The 21,320-nt window shown below is 30.3% G+C and overlaps 4 protein-coding genes and 2 non-coding genes across 6 annotated transcripts; 1 reads left to right on the top strand and 5 right to left on the bottom strand.

Moving 5' to 3' along the window:
• Positions 1–1,000: 1,000 nt before the first annotated feature.
• Positions 1,001–2,104, bottom strand: LOC124493319 (uncharacterized). Its single transcript, XM_047056387.2, has one exon. The coding sequence runs from the start codon at positions 1,906–1,908 to the stop codon at positions 1,180–1,182; it is 729 nt and encodes a 242-aa protein (XP_046912343.2). The 5' UTR covers positions 1,909–2,104; the 3' UTR covers positions 1,001–1,179.
• Positions 2,105–6,338: 4,234 nt separating this feature from the next.
• TRNAG-GCC (transfer RNA glycine (anticodon GCC)) lies at positions 6,339–6,438 on the bottom strand. The gene is made up of 2 exons: positions 6,403–6,438; positions 6,339–6,373 (listed from the first exon to the last, which is right to left on the bottom strand). It is a non-coding gene; the product is annotated as a tRNA-Gly (tRNA).
• Positions 6,439–7,014: 576 nt separating this feature from the next.
• On the bottom strand, positions 7,015–9,546 carry LOC124493467 (uncharacterized). Its single transcript, XM_075732301.1, has 4 exons — positions 9,426–9,546; positions 8,201–8,238; positions 7,251–8,136; positions 7,015–7,189 (listed from the first exon to the last, which is right to left on the bottom strand). Exon 3 carries the CDS (start codon positions 8,018–8,020, stop codon positions 7,256–7,258), a length of 765 nt encoding a protein of 254 aa, XP_075588416.1. The 5' UTR covers positions 8,021–8,136; positions 8,201–8,238; positions 9,426–9,546; the 3' UTR covers positions 7,015–7,189; positions 7,251–7,255.
• On the top strand, positions 8,519–8,634 carry TRNAT-AGU (transfer RNA threonine (anticodon AGU)). The gene is made up of 2 exons: positions 8,519–8,556; positions 8,599–8,634. It is a non-coding gene; the product is annotated as a tRNA-Thr (tRNA).
• A 412-nt stretch (positions 9,547–9,958) lies between the features above and the next one.
• On the bottom strand, positions 9,959–12,230 carry LOC124493716 (uncharacterized). The gene is made up of 2 exons (XM_075732286.1): positions 11,200–12,230; positions 9,959–11,105 (listed from the first exon to the last, which is right to left on the bottom strand). The coding sequence occupies exons 1-2, from the start codon at positions 11,431–11,433 to the stop codon at positions 10,278–10,280; spliced, it is 1,062 nt and encodes a 353-aa protein (XP_075588401.1). The 5' UTR covers positions 11,434–12,230; the 3' UTR covers positions 9,959–10,277.
• An 8,080-nt stretch (positions 12,231–20,310) lies between these two features.
• On the bottom strand, positions 20,311–21,315 carry LOC124493464 (uncharacterized). The gene is made up of 2 exons (XM_047056544.2): positions 21,022–21,315; positions 20,311–20,913 (listed from the first exon to the last, which is right to left on the bottom strand). Exons 1-2 carry the CDS (start codon positions 21,298–21,300, stop codon positions 20,455–20,457), a joined length of 738 nt encoding a protein of 245 aa, XP_046912500.2. The 5' UTR covers positions 21,301–21,315; the 3' UTR covers positions 20,311–20,454.
• Positions 21,316–21,320: the final 5 nt, after the last annotated feature.

The following is a 21,320-nucleotide window of genomic DNA, read 5'->3' as shown; positions in this document are numbered from 1 at the left end:
CCTTGTTTGTTTTTGTTTGTTATGTGTGTATATGTGTCATCAAAAAAAATGGTCTCTAAGGTTTCAGATTGGACCCAACAACAACATACAGTATAGCTACAAATATTTAAACCTACAACCGACCATCTGCCATCATCACTTATTGACAATGGACAAAGAGTTGCCGCCACTATTGGTCAAAAAGCAAAAAAAAAAAAACGAAAGAAAACGTTTCATCAACGAATTGCAATGGAGAAGCGATAGCAACAACAAAACAAAAGTAAAAGCAGCAGCAACAGCGGTCAAATGGCCAATAAGACCCCTTGGGCCTTATAGTCGGTATTTTTTTTTTCTTCAATTCAATCTCATTTGGGCTGTTAGTAAGCGTGTGAGTATGTTTATGCAAGATATTTATATGGTTAAAATGAAGGGCCTTTTTGATTTTTGTTTCTTTGGACTCCCACAGTTTTTCTAGTTTTTTTTTTGGTAAGGACAGCTGCAAATTTGTTGTGAACAAAAAAAAATCCAAGGACAACAACAACAACAAGGATCTATTTGATCAATGATGATGATGATGGTGGTGGTGGTGGTCTATTCGAAAATCCAATTTGGCGCCAATTTTTTTTTGAAAAAAAATCAAAATTTTTTTTTGTCATGATAATTTTATCTTTTTTTTATTATTATTATTATTATTAATTTGATTTGATATGTTATACAATTCATTTTTGTTGACGATATACACCGTTAGACTGTGATTGATGGATATACATTTTGTGTATTAGGTTGTCATATTAGATAGATGAAAAGAGAAAATAAAAAAAAAGATATGTTTTGTTCATTTAGTTATGTTACAAGCCAATTTTGGCTGAAAGAACTTTTAGGAGGTGGATAAAAAAAAATGTTGAGCATTTTGGATATGATGTAAAAAAGAAATAGTAAAAGGAGCCAAATTTTTTGCATTTTTTATTGGCTGAGATTTTTTATTTTTTTTGAAGATTCAATGATATGTTTACGTTCTGGATTTTGGATACTATTTGTTTGTTTTGTTTTGTTTTGTTTTTTTTTGGTATAATAGCTGTTTGATAGATTGAGATTCATTCAACGTATGTACAATGATGGTGCCAAATTGACGCCAATTGGTGGATTGTGTTTAGGGAAATGGGAGTCAGTGATCACAAGTCTATTCATCTAATCTGATCATTATTTGATAAATTGTTGCCGTAATTCTGGTAATGATTGACAACAAATTTTATGTAATAATTGAGATTCAAGATCACAGATAAGTGAGATCGCTTCGTTGATTATGGTCAAATCGGTAACATTCGATTGGCCAGCAATCGATGGTACTGAATCTCGAAGTCGAAGAAATTCTTCTTCAACAGCTGGATCATAGACGGCTGGTTGCCTATGTCTACGTTGTTTTGATCGTCGTCTAGCTTCACGTGCTGTGGTTGGTTTTTCAAATTTTGAGCTAGATCTTGAACCATTTCGAATCGTCGTTGTTGTACCCGTTGTGTTTGTCGTCGTTGGTGGAGCAAAAGCTTTAAGAATAGCCATACGATCTAATAGGATTGGATCACTGATGTTTGATGTTGATGCACTTATATGAGGAATGTTGATATGGTTATCATTGTTGTTGTTATTCAAGTCGACCATCATGGGCATCGACAATGGGGATGTAGTTGAATTATTAATCGAACGTAAAACAGATGATGGATCTCTCAATGTCGTCGTACGTCGATTCGATGACATGATTCGATTATGTCGTGATGAATGTGGAGATACAGTGTTTAACAACGATGTTGACGGCTGTGACGACGACGATGATAGTGAACAACAAAAATGATTCGATTGTTGTTGATTACAATGATGATGATGATGATGATGATGATGATGATGATTCGATGACGATGATGATGATGATGTCATTCTATATTCTTGACAAGGCACTTATGGTGATGGTATAAACATTAGTTTCGAAACAAATCGAATATGATATGATATATGTTATTGAAGATTGGAAAAGAGAAAAAAAATCAAAGTCCAAAATTTGCCAAATGTGGCCGCGTTTGCTACTACGAAATTTGTGACCGATCGAAATGTGAGACGAGACAAAAGTCGAATGAATACGACTCTTTGCATTTGTTTGGCCTTTATATATTTGACGGCAACTCAATGATGAACATCCAAATGTTGAAGAAGAGAGGCAGTCTATTCGAAAAAGAAGGCTGGTTGTAAAGTGGAAAATGAATGGAAAAAAATATAACCATAGGTATATAACAAAAAAAAGAACTAACTGGCTTCAAGTTTCTATGTTGCACCTGGACGAACAAGGGCGGTCTTTTATTCATCATAATCATTACAAATCTTTTTTTTTTCATCAATCAAACAGGTAGCCAATTACGATTCGAATGGTACACGAACCACCATCTAACGGATGAAATATTACGTTATCATTTGATTACTGTTCCATCTATTGTTATGAAATGTAAAATTTAAAATAAAAACATCCATTTATATATGGTGAAAAAAGCTCTCCTCTCGTCTAGTTTTCAATATACTTCAGTAATATTTATACAATCAATCTGCTGTAAATCTACATGAAGAGAATTTATGTATATTCGGCTATAATTCTTTAAATATCATTTTAAAAATTTATAATTTATTTTCTTCCCCTTATCTTAAGTGAATTTTTATTTTTATTTATTATTAATAATAATAATTTTATTTGAAACGAAATAAATGGCACGAAGTCCGAAGACTCTTGTACCGATGAAAAAGAAGAATATTTACAAAAAAAAAGAAAGAATTAGTGTTGTGTCCTGTGTTGTATTCTAGTTAGTATGTGTTTACATATGTGTGTAAATGCTAAGTAGTTTTGTATTGTGTCTATGTATTGGTGTGGTGTTCTTGTGGTGAAAAATTTGGAGATTATGTTTTGTGTGTGAGTACAGTCCGTAAGCAAGTGAAGAGGTTTTATTTATTATTAATTTACAAATGTTTATAATTGATTATTTTTTGTATATAATTTTTATTTTTACCACTATTAATAAAGGCGTAAAGGGGTTATTTGTAAATATTAAAAAAAAACTGTAAGTAAGTTGATTAATGACGAAAATGAAAATAATTATCTTTATCGATATGACACATGTCAAATAAGGATCCTGGACTGTTTCAGTGGTCCCACTTTGACTATGGTACCATTGAAACCTTTATACCATTGGTCCATATCAAAAGCATTGGTTTAATGTTGTCAATAATGTCGCGTGGATTGTAATTAGGGATATCACTTTTACAACCACTACCAACACCTTTGTTACCGTTAACTAAAACCATTGCAATATTGGAACAAAATATTTCGGTTTAATTTTTTGATCACCATCATACTGACAACCCAGAATTTTGTGGGTACCAATAATATAAATCTACTGGCACCAGTTGGCCTTTTTATGCCTTTCCCACAATGGTTTTATACATTAGGATATCGGCCGCCAATGTTTACCACACTGATTGGCGCAGAATATACAAGATTTTAGTGTTAGATAAAGTAACAGTTGTTGTTTTTGTTTTGTTTTTTTTTCTGGAATTTTTGAATATCACCGAAAAAATTGAATTCAATTCAAAATTATAATTGAATTATAGAACTATTTGTTATTGTATAAATATTACTGAAGTATTGAAAAATAAACGTGAGCTACTTATGACTACTTGACGTTCTTTGTTGTGTACCAATTTTGTGGGGAAATCGGTGAATTTTTACTCATCTTTTTATCAACACCGATCTAAAAAGCTCTTTTCAGAGCTCAAAAAATTCCTCGAAATCCCTTGGTTAATTTGATACTTGGTTCAACAATAAACATTAAATATTACTGGAAAAAGAAGACAGGTCATCCTCTGGAAAGATGATCTCAACTATTGAAGATGTAATTAACTTTCTTGAACAAATAATAAATTCTCATGGCAATACTAATCTGAAAACGCATAAAAATGGCTTTCAAACATCCTTGGCAATCATCATCTATTTTATCTATCTACTACAGTCATTCTCAACCACTGTGCCGCGGCACTTTTGTGTGCCGCGAAATTCTAAGATTGTGCCGCCAAATTTTAGATTTAATAAAATGAAAATATTTTTTGTTTTGATACATTTGAATATTATGGTAATCCTGAATCAAAAACATGTACTTCGATTAGTCAAATATCTATTAATAGTTGTGCGAATTGTTTGTAGTGGAACCAACATAGGAAAAATAAGTATAATTAAACAAACAAATAAAAGCAATTCTTCTTTAAACAATTTTTTATTAATCAATGTTTTACAAAAAGTGCTAGATTCTAGAAATGGCAAGTCCAAACTAACACGACCAGTTCAGAATTCAAAATCGAGAAAATAACAATTCCAAACTAACACGATCAGTTCAGAATTCAAAATTCACAATCGAGAAAAAGGCAAATCCGACCTAACACGTTCAGTACAAAATCAAGAAAATAACAAATCCAACCTAACACGACCAGTTCAGAATCGAGAAAATAACAAATCCAAACTAACACGATCAGTTCAGAATTCAAAATTCACAATCGAGAAAATGGCAAATCCAAACTAACACAACCAGTTCAGAATTCAAAATTCAAAATGGAAAAAATGGTAAGTCCAAACTAACACGACCAGTTCAGAATTCAAAATTCACAATCGAGAAAAAGGCAAATCCGACCTAACACGATCAGTTCAGAATCGAGAAAATAACAAATCCAACCTAAGACGACCAGTTCAGAATTCAAAATTCAAAATAAAAAAAATAACAAGTCAAACTTTACACGACCAGTTCAGAATTCAAAATACAGAATCGAGAAAATGGCAAATCCGACCTAACACGATCAGTACAAAATCAAGAAAATAACAAATCCAAACTAACACAACCAGTTCAGAATTCAAAATTCACAATCGAGAAAATGGCAAATCCAAACTAACACAACCAGTTCAGAATTCAAAATTCACAATCGAGAAAAAGGCAAATCCGACCTAACACAACCAGTTCAGAATCGAAAAAATAACAAGTCCAAACTAAAACGACCAGTTCATCTTCAATGGCAGAACATCCGATACATATCGAATTAATTAAATGTAACAAACATTATTTAACTCTGAATCTTGGAAAACACAATTCATCATTGAAAATAATTTTTAATGAATCTAAAAAACGGAATAGAAACCAACCAATTCTGGTAACTAATTCCAATAACTAACCATCTGAACTGCTCGTGTTAGGTTGGATTTGTTATTTTCTCGATTCTGAACTAGTCGTATTAGTTTGGATTTGCCATTTTTTTGATTTTGAATTCTGAACTGGTCGTCTTAGGTTGGATTTGTTATTTTCTCGATTCTGAACTGTCGTGTTAGTTTGGATTTGCCATTTTTTTGATTTTGAATTCTGAACTGGTCGTCTTAGGTTGGATTTGTTATTTTCTCGATTCTGAACTGTCGTGTTAGTTTGGATTTGCCATTTTTTTGATTTTGAATTCTGAACTGGTCGTGTAAAGTTTGACTTGTTATTTTTTTTATTTTGAATTTTGAATTCTGAACTGGTCGTCTTAGGTTGGATTTGTTATTTTCTCGATTCTGAACTGATCGTGTTAGGTTGGATTTGTTATTTTCTCGATTGTGAACTGGTCGTGTTAGGTCGGATTTGCCTTTTTCTCGATTGTGAATTTTGAATTCTGAACTGGTCGTGTTAGTTTGGACTTGTCATTTTCTCGATTGTGAATTTTGAATTCTGAACTGATCGTGTTAGGTTGGATTTGTCATTTTCTCGATTCTGAACTGGAATAAACGAATTAACAACAAATACACTACATACTGTTATTTTTGTAGTACATATTATATATTATTTTATTTAGCACATTTAAAATCATTATCACAATCTATTTTACGCAGTGCTTTTTCTTTGTGTGCCGCCAAATTTTGAAATCGTAAAATGTGTGCCGCAACAAAAAAAAGGTTGAGAATCACTGATCTACTATATACTAGTCCAGTGTTTCGCAACCTTTTTTTCTTCGCGAACCCCCGGTGGTTTTTTCTTTACAAAATTCGAGTACATACAAAGTTACCCTTTTGCATATCCCACGAACCCCCAGGGGTTCGCGAACCACCGGTTGGGAATCACTGTACTAGTCTATGTCGCTTGCGTTTGTGATTAACTGCAACTTTTACACTCGCCAAGTGCCAAGTTTGAAGAAAAGCTATCAATATTGCGGTTTGATTAAAAAAAACAACGCCATCTAGAATTAAATTAAATTAACATTTAACCAGATTCTCAAAATTCGTTTGGAAATTAATTGGTCAAAAAAAATAATTGACCCATTGCGTCGTCCGGGAATCGAACCCGGGCCGCCCGCGCACTACTTCCTACTTCCGGCGGAAATTGTTGGCAGGCGAGCATTCTACCACTGAACCAACGACGCTTATAAATTCGATTTTTAAAAGCTCAAATTTCGTCTGAACCATTTTGGACCATTGAATAATAAGATCGGCTTCGGCTACTGTTTTGATCATTATGATTTTGTGTTAGATCATTTTAAGATGATCTTTTTTTCCGATGACTATGGATGGAAAAAACAAGTTTTAAGAGAGTCAACAACGACGCCATCTCGTTGCTTCAATTTTTAAAAATGCGTTTACTGTGTATGTTCAATATGTTTTGCATGAAATATTTTTCTCAATTATATTCCGTTTGTTTTATACACAATGTTTATTACACTCTATTTATAACTACATTAATCTGGTGGTGTTCAAGACTATCGAATATAAATAAACAATCGTTTTCTTTCAACAAATTTTATGATTGGAAAATATTCCGCTAAGTTTGTTTCGTTTTCACATTTTTTTCATATTGATGAATCAACTGATTATTGGTCGTCGTCCTATGTTTTGTTTTGTAATGATGATCATGTGCTACCTTCATCACCAAAAAAAAAATCATTAACATCACAAGGACAACAAGACAACAAGGACAAATGTTTCAACCAAATTCAAATGAATTTCAAAAAAATGATGATTATGGAATTTTATTTTATAGACAAAATGTTGAGGAATTCCAAACTTTTCGACATGATACATTCAAAAAAAAAAAAAATAATATTTGTAAATAAGTTTGATGGCCAGTGGTGTATAAAATTTTTCCATTCAATTAATCTTGAAATATTGTGTTACAATCTGGTAATAAAAACAAATAAATATAGTTTATTACAAATGCAACATTTAAAAAAATTCATACCTTGGCTAATCTGATGATGATGCTATGAATTCTTCGGGAGATTCAGCACCCGACGAAGTAGAATCGATAACTAAAACTTTTACATCATGTTTCGTTTTGATATGTTTTTCAAGTAGAGATTTATTCCTAAATTTTTCCATACATTTTGAACATTTAAATATTTTATGATGAATAGCATTATGAAGATCCATTTCTTTCAAAGTGTTGAAATATTTTTCACATGATTGACATTTTAGTGTTGAACATTTATTCTTGCGGATATGTCTGAGTAGATTATCTTTACTAATGAATTGTTTTTCACAGAATACACATTCATTCATTAAAGGTTCCGTAGATTGTGGCTGAGGATTTACAATTTTTCGTTTATCATTTTTTTGTTTTTGATGATCATTCTTAATTTGAGGTTGTTCTTGATGATCATTCTTAGTTTGAGGTTGTTCTTGATGATCATCAATATGAGATTGTTTTTGATGATCATCACGTTCTTTTTGATTATCAAACGTTTCCAAACATATTTTACATTCCCATGGTATTGTTTCCATTGTTTTGGCAACATTTTCAAATAATTGTTTGGATTTTGATTCAAAAATTGCCAAATTTGATTCAATCGTTTTGATTCGTGTTAACACTCGATTCTGAACTTCATTAAGTTTGTTTTCGATTAATCGATATTCAGCATTTTTCATTGCATGAATTTCGGCCACAAGTTTTTCCAATGAATTGTTGATCTCATCATTACCATCGTTAGACATGATCACTGCTTCGTTCATTTTGGTGATGATGATGAATGGTGATTCAAATTTGAAGAAAACATCAAAAAAATGAAAACCATGAGGAATAAATGAATTTCTCAACCGCCAACGCCACCACCACTATAGTAAACAAACTGCTCACACGCATATAAATATGAAATGAGCATTGTGTTTTGAGATTTTTTCTTTTTTACTTACAGTCTATATTCGGAATCCAAACAATTAATCGTTCATAACTGGAACAAATTGATTCGATTTAAATGTTAATCATTGATGGTAATTAATTCATTACATGGATATCAAAATAGACGAGAATAACACATATCGTGCTTTATTATTATTTTCAATTCGCTTTTATAATAATTTTGAATTCACAATTTGTTTTGATTTAACAATCGGATGTACAAATGCCACATTACCATTTGGTAATATGTCATTTGTTGTATTCATGAAAGGGTGTTGCATTTATTAAAATTCTCCATTTAGTGAATGCTTAGCAATCTACAGTAAATGGAGGGCGCCATCGTCCAGTTGGTTAGGACGTCTGTCTAGTAAAACTACGCCCATTTTAGGGTCTTTTGAATTTGCTTCCGGTCAACAGAAGGTCCCGGGTTCAAATCCCGGTGGTGCCTTTTTGCTAATTTTTTTTATAAATTTAAAATTTTATAAGCATAGGAAGGTTCATAACCTAACCTAACGCAAAATAAATGAAATTATCTTTTCTTTCGAACAGAAAGGTTATCCTTTCTCACTCAAGTAAGGTACGGGAAAAATAAATAGAAAATAACAATGACTTTATCCAAAGAAATAGGAATATTGTCAGTATTATCAAGGATATCTTCTTTAATTTTTTCATAATCATTTAGCAAGGAATTTAACAAAAAATTTATTATTACATCATCTTGAAGCACAGCACCAGCATTTTTAGCTTGTAAGACCAATGCAACTTTTGCTGTAGTCTGGAATAACGACATTCACGGTCTCAGATCAGAAATCATCTCCTGCTTCAACCAAATTCAATCATGGTGACTAGCATCTTATTATGTCTACATAATCAAGGAAAACTACCAGTGTCTCTCAACAATCTCCTCATACAACCATCAGACACCGTCAAAATATTGGGCATTCATATCGGCAACCCTTAGACCTGCGTTATCCTACGGTGCCGAAATCTGGTTTCCTCACATCACAAAAAAATTCAAAAAATACCTGGATAACTCAAATGAAAATTTTAGAAAATTCTTTCACTCCTCCCTTCCAGACCATATTCTACCAAACAGATACACCATATTATTCTTCACCAGTCACGGGCCTTTTCACTCATTCATAAACAAAACATAATATCACAAATACATAGACACAAAACAAAATTACATAGCATTTACACACTTATGTAAACACATATCAATACATTATTACATACCATTACATTGAAGCTGGACATTTTATATAACAAATAAAGGTAAAAAAAACACCAAAAAAAAACGAAAATATTGCTTTTCTAAAGCAAAAATGACAAAGACAACAACAAAACAGTCTTTGCAGCGAATAAATCGATGATGCAAGTTCAAAAGTTGCTGTTTATAACCGCAACAACAGAAATGTCGCTGCCAACACAGTTCTCAAAAGCATTGTCAAAGTTACAGCTCACAGACTAAGCACTAAGTCAATTTGGAACAAGGTTTGAAGGTGGTTGAGCCGCATCTGTGCCACCTTCAAATCTTGTACCAAATTGACCATGTCTTCGAAGTTGATTGATATTATTACTTCCAGTAAAATTTTGTGCAAACCTGATAATAGTTTCCATCAAATACATTTCATTGTGATGATATGCACACAATTCATAAACCGTTCCGGCTAATTGTAGCAATTTTACTGCACGTTGATCATCACGTTTAAAACACGTGTGGATGATTTTTCGTTGTACGGGTTTGAAACCATCGACCAAAGAGGGTATTTTTTTAAATAAAACTAATTTTATTCTCTTTCCAATAGATCGGCGATGGCCAATCAAGGCATTCAAAATAATAACAATACAAATAAGCCAGGAAAGGATGATAATCGATCAAGTAGTAAAAAGGAAACAACAACAATAAAATAAAAATAAAAGCCTAACAAAGAATATAAATATGAAATAAAAAATACATTTCAATTAAATTAAATTGTGTTCATTTGTAGTGTGTGTGTGTGTATCCAAAAAAGGTGAAAGGAAAATTGAAAGTCTGTGTTGGCTAATGGAATCAATGAAAACACGACTTGCTTGATGGCCAACGAGTTAGGTCAAGAAGTGTGTGGAAGCCAATGTGTGTGTGTGTGTGTGATTGTAGGGTATTGAACGTTGATTGTCCATTATACAGTAAGCGAACAATCCATTGATTAATTTTTTTGTTGATTTTGTTGACAGAACCAATGGACTTAATCTTGGTACCTGTTGATTTTGAATGGTAGTAAATGATGTTGATGTTTGCTTAATTTTTGGTGGTCTACCACGACGTGGTTCTACACGTATTAAATTTCCTTCAGGTATTTCATATTTAATATCAACATTTGCTGGTGTTGTTTTCAATATTTTTGTATCATTGGCTTTAAATGTTGTTTCGGAAATTATACTACCAACACCAACATTTGCTGCTGCTGCTGCTGTTGTTGTTGATGATGATGATGATACAATGGATTTTTCATTCGTAATTATCGATTTTTGTAAATTATTTACAATTTTCAATTGTGTATGATTCACATTACATTTATCATTTCTATTATCTAAACCATTGGATTTTGGTGGCGATGACGATGACGATGATGATGATAATAATGATGACAATGATGGTGGTGATGATGATGATGATGATGATGTGATCGATTCTATAATCGGTTTATCTGATATTTTAATATCATTTAAATTTTGATTGAGACCATTCGATTGATGGTTTGTTGTTGTTGATGAGAATGATTTATGTATTTTTGAACCATTATTAAATTGATTATTATCATTATCATTGATAGGTTTGACGGGATTAGTAACAATAGTAGTAATAGTAGTAGTGCTGAGATCATCATTAGAATTATTATTATTAACAACAACCGGTTTATTATTATCATTTGACTAATATATGATGAAACGGAAAAAAATTAAAAAAATTAACCAAAAAAAAAAATCAATCAAAAAAAAGAAATCGTAACAAAATTATTAAACTTACAATTGGTAATTTACGTTTACGGCCACGTTTTTTACAACCAGTATGTAATTTATTATTATTATTATTCGTTGTATTACTATTATTTTGATTGATTGTAGCCGATGATGATGATATATCAATATTTTTATCATTAACAATATTATTATAATCATTATTATTATCGTCATCATTTTGTGTAATATTTTTGATTATCGATAAATTTCCATTATTTTGATTATTATCAATAATATTCATTTGTAATGTAGCTAGACCAACAATACCAAGTGATTTGGCTGAATCAATTAACGTTTCATTGAAGAGCAATCATTTAACAAAAAATGCGTTTTTTTACGCCCTCTACAGTTCCTATCCCCCTTAAGCATCATCAAAGGGGTTATAGGCGCATCAAAATCATTGGCCCCAGATCTAGAATTTACAATGTATTGAACATCTGATATTTGTGATACAAATTCTTCAAATTTATACGATTTTCCAAACGACATTGCTTGCATCGTTTCTTCAACTGTTTTGACAGCTCGCTCCCAAAGACCACCACGATATGGGGAGTAAACCGTTATATGATGCCATTTCAATGAAACATTTTGATCAGTTTTATTTTCATTAACATGCTTGTTATACATTTTTTCGATGACTATAAAGGCTTTCGAATTATCACTTGATACCACTGTCGGGTATCCAAAATCATTCATGAATCTTTTTATCGCATTCTGTTGAATTTATTTTTAATATGGTGTTTATTAATTTAGCCAAAATAAAAGAATATAAAATGAGAACATGGAAAGAAGACAAACAATAAGTATAAGATGAAAATAAATGCAGTGAGTCGATGATGTGTTTGTGTATGACAAAAGAGCAGCAATACAATACAAGTGTTTTTTTTTGTTTCAAGAGTCAATATAAAATCTTTTTATCTTTCGAGTTTTGTGTTTTTTGGGGTGTTTTTATATATAGCAATTATATATATTTATTTATGCTTTTAGCTTGATAGGTGTTAGCTTTGAAGGGGCTAAAATTTTATGAGCATTTTAAAAAAGGCTTTTCCTTTTTATTGTTTTTGATAGAGAGTGATGATGTGGTTCTTTATTGGTTAATTTACATTTATTTATTTATAATATATATAATATATAATATTAATAATTAATATATATAAATACCCTTAAAATACTAACCAATTAAATATATCTCTTTATTAGATATATCAACAGAAATGGTCATAACATTACATCACTACCAGTACATAGAATATTTGCAATTGATTTCAAATGTGAATCATCTTGCATTGGATCCAATAATAATAAAAATACACTAATACCTCGATATTACGCAAATTGAATCGATTTTTAAATTTTTCAAACCATCCTCGGCTTGATTGGAATGTGACATCTTTAACAGATTCATCGGTATGGTCATTCTTCAAATTTTCGAAAATGCTTAAAGCTTTTTGCTGTATAGTCATTTGATTCATTGGTATTTTACGTTTGTTATTGTCTTGAATCCATATAAACAATAGTTTTTCCATTTTTTCAATAACCCAGTATCGTTGTCGGGTTAATCTCGCGACATTTGTATGTGCAGCAGATTGCGAATATGCTTTGATTTCTTCTTTTTTATCACGAATAGTTTGAATGGTAGATTTTGCAAGCCCCATTGCCTTGCAAATTTCAACAATTCTCTCTCCAGCTTCTATACGAAGTAATACTTCGAGTTTTGTTTCAAGCGTGATTGATTTTCGGCATCTTTTAATCGAAGTCGATAATTGTACTTTTGGCATTTTTTCTAAAAAATCACAAAACAAGTCAACAATGATCATCGAAGTGAGCAACAGTGAACTTTATTCGAATAGAAATTACATTTACATTTACAATTTACATTGTCTTATATATATACCGCTATGTGTCATACATAAAGCACGTATGCTGAATGAGATTGGCAACATGTAGCTATTTCGAAAAAAAATTTTTTATATGTCAAGTGCCGTTATAGCGAAACATTTTAGACCGTAAATCGAAAACGTGCCTTAATTGAAGAGTGCCGTTATAGCGAAATGACGTATAAAGAGCGGCCGTATATCGAGGTATGAGTGTATTTTTAAATTTTGAAATACTTTTCTAACCAACTAGACGATGGCGCTTTCTGTTACTTGAATAGCGTTTTTGTCCATTAAACCGTCACCAACAGATGGCGTTCTAATCTTTTACCCATCGAATGATCATATTTTTCAAAACAAAAAATTTTCAAACAGAAAAATTAATTGATCAAATAAAATCATTATTTATTTATTTCGTCACAATTGACTAGGATTGTAAATAGAATATAAAATCCAAGCAAATAAAATTGAGAGAAAAACCACAGAGATAGAAAGGCGATTGTGCCATTATTATTGCACATTTTTTCGTTGTTGTGTAAATACAAATATCAATCAATTAATCGAAGGAAAAAAAATTTACAATTTGTTGTTTTTTTGTTTCATCAATAACAATAAAATAACAATAATAATAATAATAATAATTGTCTCGCGATTGTCATTGTATCGAAATGGAAATTGTTTTTGTGGCCATTTGATGATCATTTGTTTTTCGATAAAAAAAAGTGATGATTGAAAAAAAGAAAATAAATAGAAACCATTTGAAATTGAATTCAAATGGATTTTTGTTTGTTTTTTGTTGTTGTTGTTGTGTGTGTGTGTCTGTGAGATCCAAAATGAAAATTGGCCAATTGATGTTTTTCAAATTGTGTTGTGTATGTATGTGTGTGTATATCACTAAAAAAATGTTTATGTGTAAAATGTTTCCATTCAACATGGAGTTATGATAACCGTTGTTGTTGTTGTTGTTGTTGCTGCTGTTTTTGTCGTCGTTGTTGTTGTTGATAATCGTTGTGGTCGATAATGATGAAACGATATGGATGGTGATGATGCCGACATATGATGTATGGTTTTTAATTGAGCCAATTCATTTGATGAATTTATTGTATCTGATGATGACCGTTGGTCAACATTATCATCATTATCTTCATATGAACTGTAGGAATTTTGTCCATAATGTTGTGATAATAATCGGCCATATGATGATGATGAAGACGATGAAGATGATGATGTTGATGTTGATGTTGAACTATCCATAATATCGGTTCGTGTTGAACTAATAGAATTGGAACGAGAATTTCGTCGTGATTCATTTAATTCTGTACGAAATAAATTACCGGCCAATGATATTGTATCATATGATAGATGATGATCTTTTGATTTTTGACTTTTTTTATTATTACTATTATTACTATTGCTAATTGTACGTTGTCGTACATAATTTTTAAAACTTTTCAATTTCATTATAGATGGATTAGATGTTATTATTGTTTATTAGATCCGTGGATACGTGTCCAAACAATTAAGGATGTTATGTATGTATGTATGGTACACAGTAAAGACAATTTCGGTATGAAATGAAGAATGAATGAAAAAAAAATTGAAATTTTTAAAAAAACACAGGTACGTGTGTGTGTGTGTTATATTTAGTACACCGTTGAAAGCAGGTACAAAAACAAAACAAAACAAAAAAAAACATACACACACTTGGATTTCACACTATTATCAATCAATCAATCGATCAATCAAAAAAAAAATTCATCCAATAAAATAAATTCGAATAATGAAATCTGATTGATTTTGAATGAGAAAAAATGTACATCCAGAGAAAAAGAGAAAAACAGAAAAAAAGTATTTTTTTTTCGTTGAAATGAATGAATATCACATACAAAAAATATAAAAAACGACAAAAAAAATCACAATGTGTGTGTGTACACACCAGCCGTATGTCTAAATGGCAAATGATGATGATCATCATCATTACTGCCACAAAACACAAATCATATTATCGACAAGTAGCGGCAGCAACAGCAACAAAATATACAATGCTGCAATGTATGTAAAAAAAACCGCAATCATACAAAAAAGGAGGAGATATTTTTGTTTTTTGTTGTTGTTGTTGTTGTTTTTGTTGTTGTTGCCATTGCTGTTGCATCCAACGTATGTATTTATTACAAACAAATCTGTGTCTGTCAACTATGATCACTGGCGGCATTTATATTAACATTGATACTTTGATAATGATGATGATGATCATAGGATCCTTAGAAAACATTTTTTTTCTGATTTAATCACGATTATCGATCTGATTAGATATATCATAATATGATGATCCGAATTAATTCTTTTGGGTACCAATTGATTGTTGTTGTGATGATGATGATGATGATGATAAACATTGTTTCAACAATTGTGAATCCACCGAAATTGAGGAAATTGGAAGGTTTATTGATTCGAATGTTTTTTTTTTTGTTTTTGAAAAATTTTCCTATTTCGACATTGGTAGGAAATTTTCCTCCAAAAAAAAATTGTGATTGGAAATTTTTTTTTTGTTTCTATTTCCATTTTGTTTCTGGTTTTCATTTCAAAAATCAATCAATCAGGTTGTTGTTAAATGGAAAAAAAACAAAACAAAACCGATGGACAATGCAGCTAGCACCTAGCTTGTTGGCCAAAATAAAAAAAAACATTCCTATCCTATTTTGGAATGTAATGAATTCTCAATAATTTAGCTTTGACCAAATTTGGAATTTTTTTTTGCCTCATAACTAGGCTAAAATAAAAACAAAAAAAAGTGTGTCCATCGACTAAGTAGCCATTGACATAACAAAGAAAAAAAATTTTGAAATTAAATTCCAGATGTGAATTCGTTTGTTTGAAATTTTGTTTGAATTTTTTTGTTCTATTGAAACACACGATATTGGCCCAGATAATGAAACTAAGCCAACTACCATTGAAATCAACAAGTTACCATCGAAATCAGTACATACTCATCACTGACATTAACCAAACACAAACTGACATAATAATTGACGAATGTATACACACACACATCACGATAATGACAGATAATGATAAAACCAGAAACAAACAAACAAGCTATCTAAGAATCGAGGCTAACTATAGTTCTATTTTCTTGATCTCTTTTTTTTTGCAATACCGGTGAATGATGACAATCCAATTGGTAATTCGCATAATAATAATCGATCTTACCTGATCAGTTAATTTGTTTTTTTTTTCATTCATTTGGCCTATCTAATTTTTTTTCAACATTCAACAACAACAACAACAAAAAACGGGTTACCAATCATCATCGTTTTTTGTTTTAAATCAACAGACGATAAATATCGATCAATTTCGAGGCCAAAACATTCGTGAAAAAAAAAACGAAATAGGAAGTGAAAATTTGTTTATTTTTTTTTCTTTTCTATGTCCTCGAATTTTTATTCATTCATTCATTCATCCATACAGGTTAGATGTCTATGTAAAGGGAAAATAAACGCCCATCATTTTTTTTATGTTTTAGTTTTGTTGTACCAATCGGTACTAATAGCCAAGTAAAATAGCAATATCAACAGGTGTGTTGTAATATATATAGACTGATGATTATTATATCACACAGGTATCATCAGATATCATCAACACTAACTTATTTGATCATACAACATGCATGAACAATATGGATGATCAAAAAAAAAAAAAAAAAATTTATATCACCCAAAAATCACTGCATCGTTTTTTTTTTGGATAATGATGACTTGACATAATAAAAATCAAATTATTAGTAAAAAAAAAAAATACAAATACAAAGTATTAATTGCATTGTTTCATGAAGGAGTTTTTTTGTCCATTTTTCTTGTTGTTGATGAAACAAAACTTGATCCAATTCCATTGCATACAAACACACAGGATTCAATTTGGTTATAAAGAGAAAAAAGAAACCCAATTGATTGGCCGATAATTTGATTAAAGAATCGTATATGGCTGCCAACCTGTTTTTTTTCCAATGTATGTGTCTGTGGTATTTTTTTTTTTTTTGTATTGTGATTGACATTCAATAGAAAAAAAAGAGACAGGATTTCCATAGAACAAAATCAATTAGATACATTCGTTAGTTTTTTTTTTGAAAATTTAATTGTCATTGCCATCGTTTGTGAATATGATTTTGACAACGAAAAAAAAAAATTTGTGATTATTATATGAAACTGGGAAAAAACCATTCATTCTATGCATTCATTTGGTTTTCCAAAAGCAGTTTTTTTTTGTTTCGTTTAAAGGTCGTCATTTTTTTTTATTGAATCTTGGAAATTAGATATTAAAAAAAAAATAATGCATATCATCCACAATCCACTGTGTGTGTGTTTGATTAATTATACAATAATAATAATAAAAAAAATTTTATTTTTTAATTAGCCACAATAATCAACTATATTTGACTATGGATTGGCTATGGCTGATGATGGTCAAAATTAATGACATTACAAGATTATTACAGCACATTAATTACAACAATTGTTGACAATTCCATCATGGTAAACCTATTGCTATGGCAAACAAACAAACAAACAAACAAACATCATCATCATCATCATCATCATTATTTATGATTATTGACGTCAATGGTATGAACATCATGTTATTACATAGAGAATCACACACAAAAAAAAACGTAGGCGATCATATAGAGATCATCATCAACAATCAACAACAACAACAACAACAACAACAATCAACCAAAAAATCGTTTGTGTGGTTCAAATTCTGTAAAGATGTGTTCTGTGTGTGTGTGTGTGTGCGTGTTTTTTTTTCCTACCAATTTTTTTTCCTTTATCATTTTTCATCATTTGAAAATTGAATGAATATATAAAAAAAATTCCAATGTTAATGCCAGCCAACCAGCCAGCCATAACATTATGATATATGTACGTGTGTGCTTCATAATGAATTTAGCCCATTATTTTTATATATTCCCGTTCGTGTTTTGTTGTCGTTGTTGTTGTTATTGTTGTCGTTGTTTTTGTTTATAAATATAACCAAACACATACGATGAATACGAGGGATTTTGTCATCTAAAGAGCCAAGGCAAATAAAAAAGAGATTAAACCAGAAAAAAAAACACGGACAAGGATAATTGTAACCGAAATAGATAGAACAAAATAATCCATAATAATATAATTGAATGTGAAATATATACACAAACACATTATTAAATTGTAATGATGATAATGATAATGTTTTTGATGCTCCAGAAAAAAAAATACAAACCATAGTGACAACAAAAAACAACAACAACCATACCGATGATTATCTTGATGATTAGGGAAATTCAATACTGAAAAGTGGATGAAGAAAGAAAGAAAGAAAAAAAATCTTCCTATGTGATAACCAAAAAAAAAAAAAAAAAAACTCGTGTACGATGCCATTTGGAAATGGTGTGTTTTTTGTTTTGTTTTGATTATCTCTTCAACCATATGGTTGGTTTTCGTTTTTCGTTGTATGTAGACACACCATATATATCCATTATAATGGAGTGTGGTTTGGTCTACAAACATAACAAAAACAAAAACAAAACAAAAAACGTAAACAAGAAAAACAAATCATTCGGCAATGATGATGATGATGATGATGACGATGAATCGTATGATTTTTTTTTATATATGAAAAAAAAGTGAAATGTATATATTTTATCAACAATATACTTGTTTTGTTGTATATTAGACGCGTACATATACATTTTCTCTCTCTCTCTCTCTGTCTAATTCAAAACACACATAGACACAGATATCTAAATGTCGAGAACATATATTAAATATATTCAAAATTTTTTTTTTGATTAGAAATTCATTTGAACTTGGATAAATCAAGTGAACAATCCGGATTGATTCATTCAAATGTTGGCAATTGATTGATCAATGATCAATGACAATCGGTTTAAATTTTAATGAGATTTCTTCATTTTTAGTTGTTGTTGTTGTTGTTGTTATATTCCGAATTGACCATTTATTTATTCATTCATTCATTCATTTATTCAACAATGATGATGACCGATGTCACAATTTTGATGATGGTGGTTGGCCATGATAATAATAAAAAAAAAATTGCTAGAAAGAAAGAAAATGATCATTAATGATGATGATTATTTGTACATTTGAAATGTTTGTTTATTTTTATTTTTTTACTATCTGTTACTTGCCATTCATTGTTGTTGTTTCCGGTATCGATTTTTTTTTTATATTTTTGATGCTTTCGAACGATTGAAATTATGAATCCAATTACTATTGACGATGTTGATGATGATTTTGATGATGATTTAACAGCTTGTCAATCACATAGCGGGTGAATAACATGTCATAAGAATATTCCATAAATAATAATTTCCGATTCTTGATTAAAACCAGGGTTTTTCTTTTTGATTGATTGATTGATTTTCGTTTTTTTTTCTATGTCATTTACCTCTCTCTCTCTTTATTTTTCACTCTGTTTGTTTGTTTGTTTAACATCTTGTTAACTATTAGGACATGAACCTTTGTGTTTTTTTTTTGTGTGTGAAATAATAAAACCAAAAAAAACGAGTAACAAATTTTCATCCGGAATAGAATGCGAACAACAACAAAAACATGTGATTAAAGCATGAAACAAATGTTTGATATTTAATCAGCTCATCATCATGTTATCGAAAACCTGATGATCGAATGTTTGATTGTTAAGCCACATTTGTGTAAGCAGATTTATTTTATGATGATGGATATAAGTTGGTTGGACTTTGTTCTCATCATCATCAACATGATCAAGATGATGATGATGATCATTCAGAAAAACCAGGATAATCAATAATTGATCGATAAATCGATTAATTGATTGATTGATGATGGTGCATAAATTATTATCAGAAAAAAAAGAAAAATTTTTTTTTTTACTAACCTTGATGTATTCATCACCAAATCATCATTTCATTTCATTGCATTAGTTGATGTTCCAAGATGATAATTTTGCATTTTTGAAAAATTTATGATTATCATCTTGAAATGATGAACGTTATTTCGTTGTTCTCAAGGTAATTCAAGATTTATCATTGATTTGATATTTTTTTTTTTTTGGACAGAGAGAGAATGATTTTTTTTTCAACTGTTCAGCTATAATAACAGCTGTGTGTGTATGTAGAAATAGCTTCCAAGAAGGAAAAAAAATTCAAATTTGAATTTTTTTTTCATCATCATCCACCAAATAATATCATGGTTACCATTTATGATGATAATTATATATGGCTTATCAGTATTCAATTTGTCAAACGAAAAAAAAAAGAAAATTTCCTCATTTTTTTTCTTTATGTGATAGTAAATAACACAAAGAAGGACGATATATTAGGAAACTCCAAAAAAAAAATTCAGAATTTAAATTGTCTTACGGAAAATAGTTACAAGTGGGCGAATGTCAACAAAATAAAAACAAAATATGATCATTGTAAATGTCCAATGTAATAACCAATTTGACATATGATTATGATGATAACAATAATATAGATAACGAATGATAAGATAATCACATAGATTCTGTGAAAACCAACCAAATTTTGGACGATATCGGCCAGAAATCATTAATCGTTTTAGATAACCAAATGTAAACATTGTTGATATGATTAATAAAAACCAACGACAAATGGCAATGATTAATGTTTTGATTATAATCCATTCTTGTTCAATACCAATAGTATTGATCACTTGATCACCATTTTCAATAATATTCCAAATAAAATTACATATACAATCGGTTTCAAAAATGAATGAATATGTTATCAACATCTTGTGTATTGACCAAAATGATGAGAATCGTCGAAAAATACGTCGTACAAACTTTTTATAATTAATTACCGATGAATGGAGAGAGAGAGAGAGAGAAAAAAAAAAGAATTAGAATTGAAAATTAGAATTGTTCAAGAAAATGGTTGACAACTGAATTACCATAAATGATAAATACATTGCCATAATGATGGCTGTAAATGCTGTATATGTGGCCAAAAATATCATATATAGACGATATGGATGATAATTATAGCCACCATCATCATCCAATAATTCACTTTGATTCCTATACTTTATCCATGATTTGTATCCAACGATTATCATAGGATTGTCGTCATATTTCAAACAAATCAATGCCGACACCGTGATGGCAACATTGATCGTTTGCCAAATATAAGCTAATTTTATTACCGGTTGATAATAATAATAATAATACATGTTCGAATGTTTTTTTCCAC

Source organism: Dermatophagoides farinae, chromosome 6 (genome assembly GCF_024713945.1).
Source record: "Dermatophagoides farinae isolate YC_2012a chromosome 6, ASM2471394v1, whole genome shotgun sequence".
In the NCBI taxonomy this organism is placed as follows: domain Eukaryota; kingdom Metazoa; phylum Arthropoda; class Arachnida; order Sarcoptiformes; family Pyroglyphidae; genus Dermatophagoides; species Dermatophagoides farinae.
This window is presented reverse-complemented; position numbering and strand designations above follow the sequence as displayed.

Bases quoted from the DNA above. Each gene is read 5' to 3' on its own strand.
- LOC124493467 (XM_075732301.1), bottom strand. From the start codon at position 8,020: ATGAACGAAGCAGTGATCATGTCTAACGATGGTAATGATGAGATCAAC.
- LOC124493464 (XM_047056544.2), bottom strand. From the start codon at position 21,300: ATGTATTATTATTATTATTATCAACCGGTAATAAAATTAGCTTATATT. The intron at 20,914-21,021 runs GTAATTCAGTTG...AATTATAAAAAG, and splicing joins CAATGTATTTATCATTTATG to TTTGTACGACGTATTTTTCG.
- LOC124493319 (XM_047056387.2), bottom strand. From the start codon at position 1,908: ATGACATCATCATCATCATCGTCATCGAATCATCATCATCATCATCAT.
- LOC124493716 (XM_075732286.1), bottom strand. From the start codon at position 11,433: ATGAATATTATTGATAATAATCAAAATAATGGAAATTTATCGATAATC. The intron at 11,106-11,199 runs GTAAGTTTAATA...ATCATATATTAG, and splicing joins GTAAACGTAAATTACCAATT to TCAAATGATAATAATAAACC.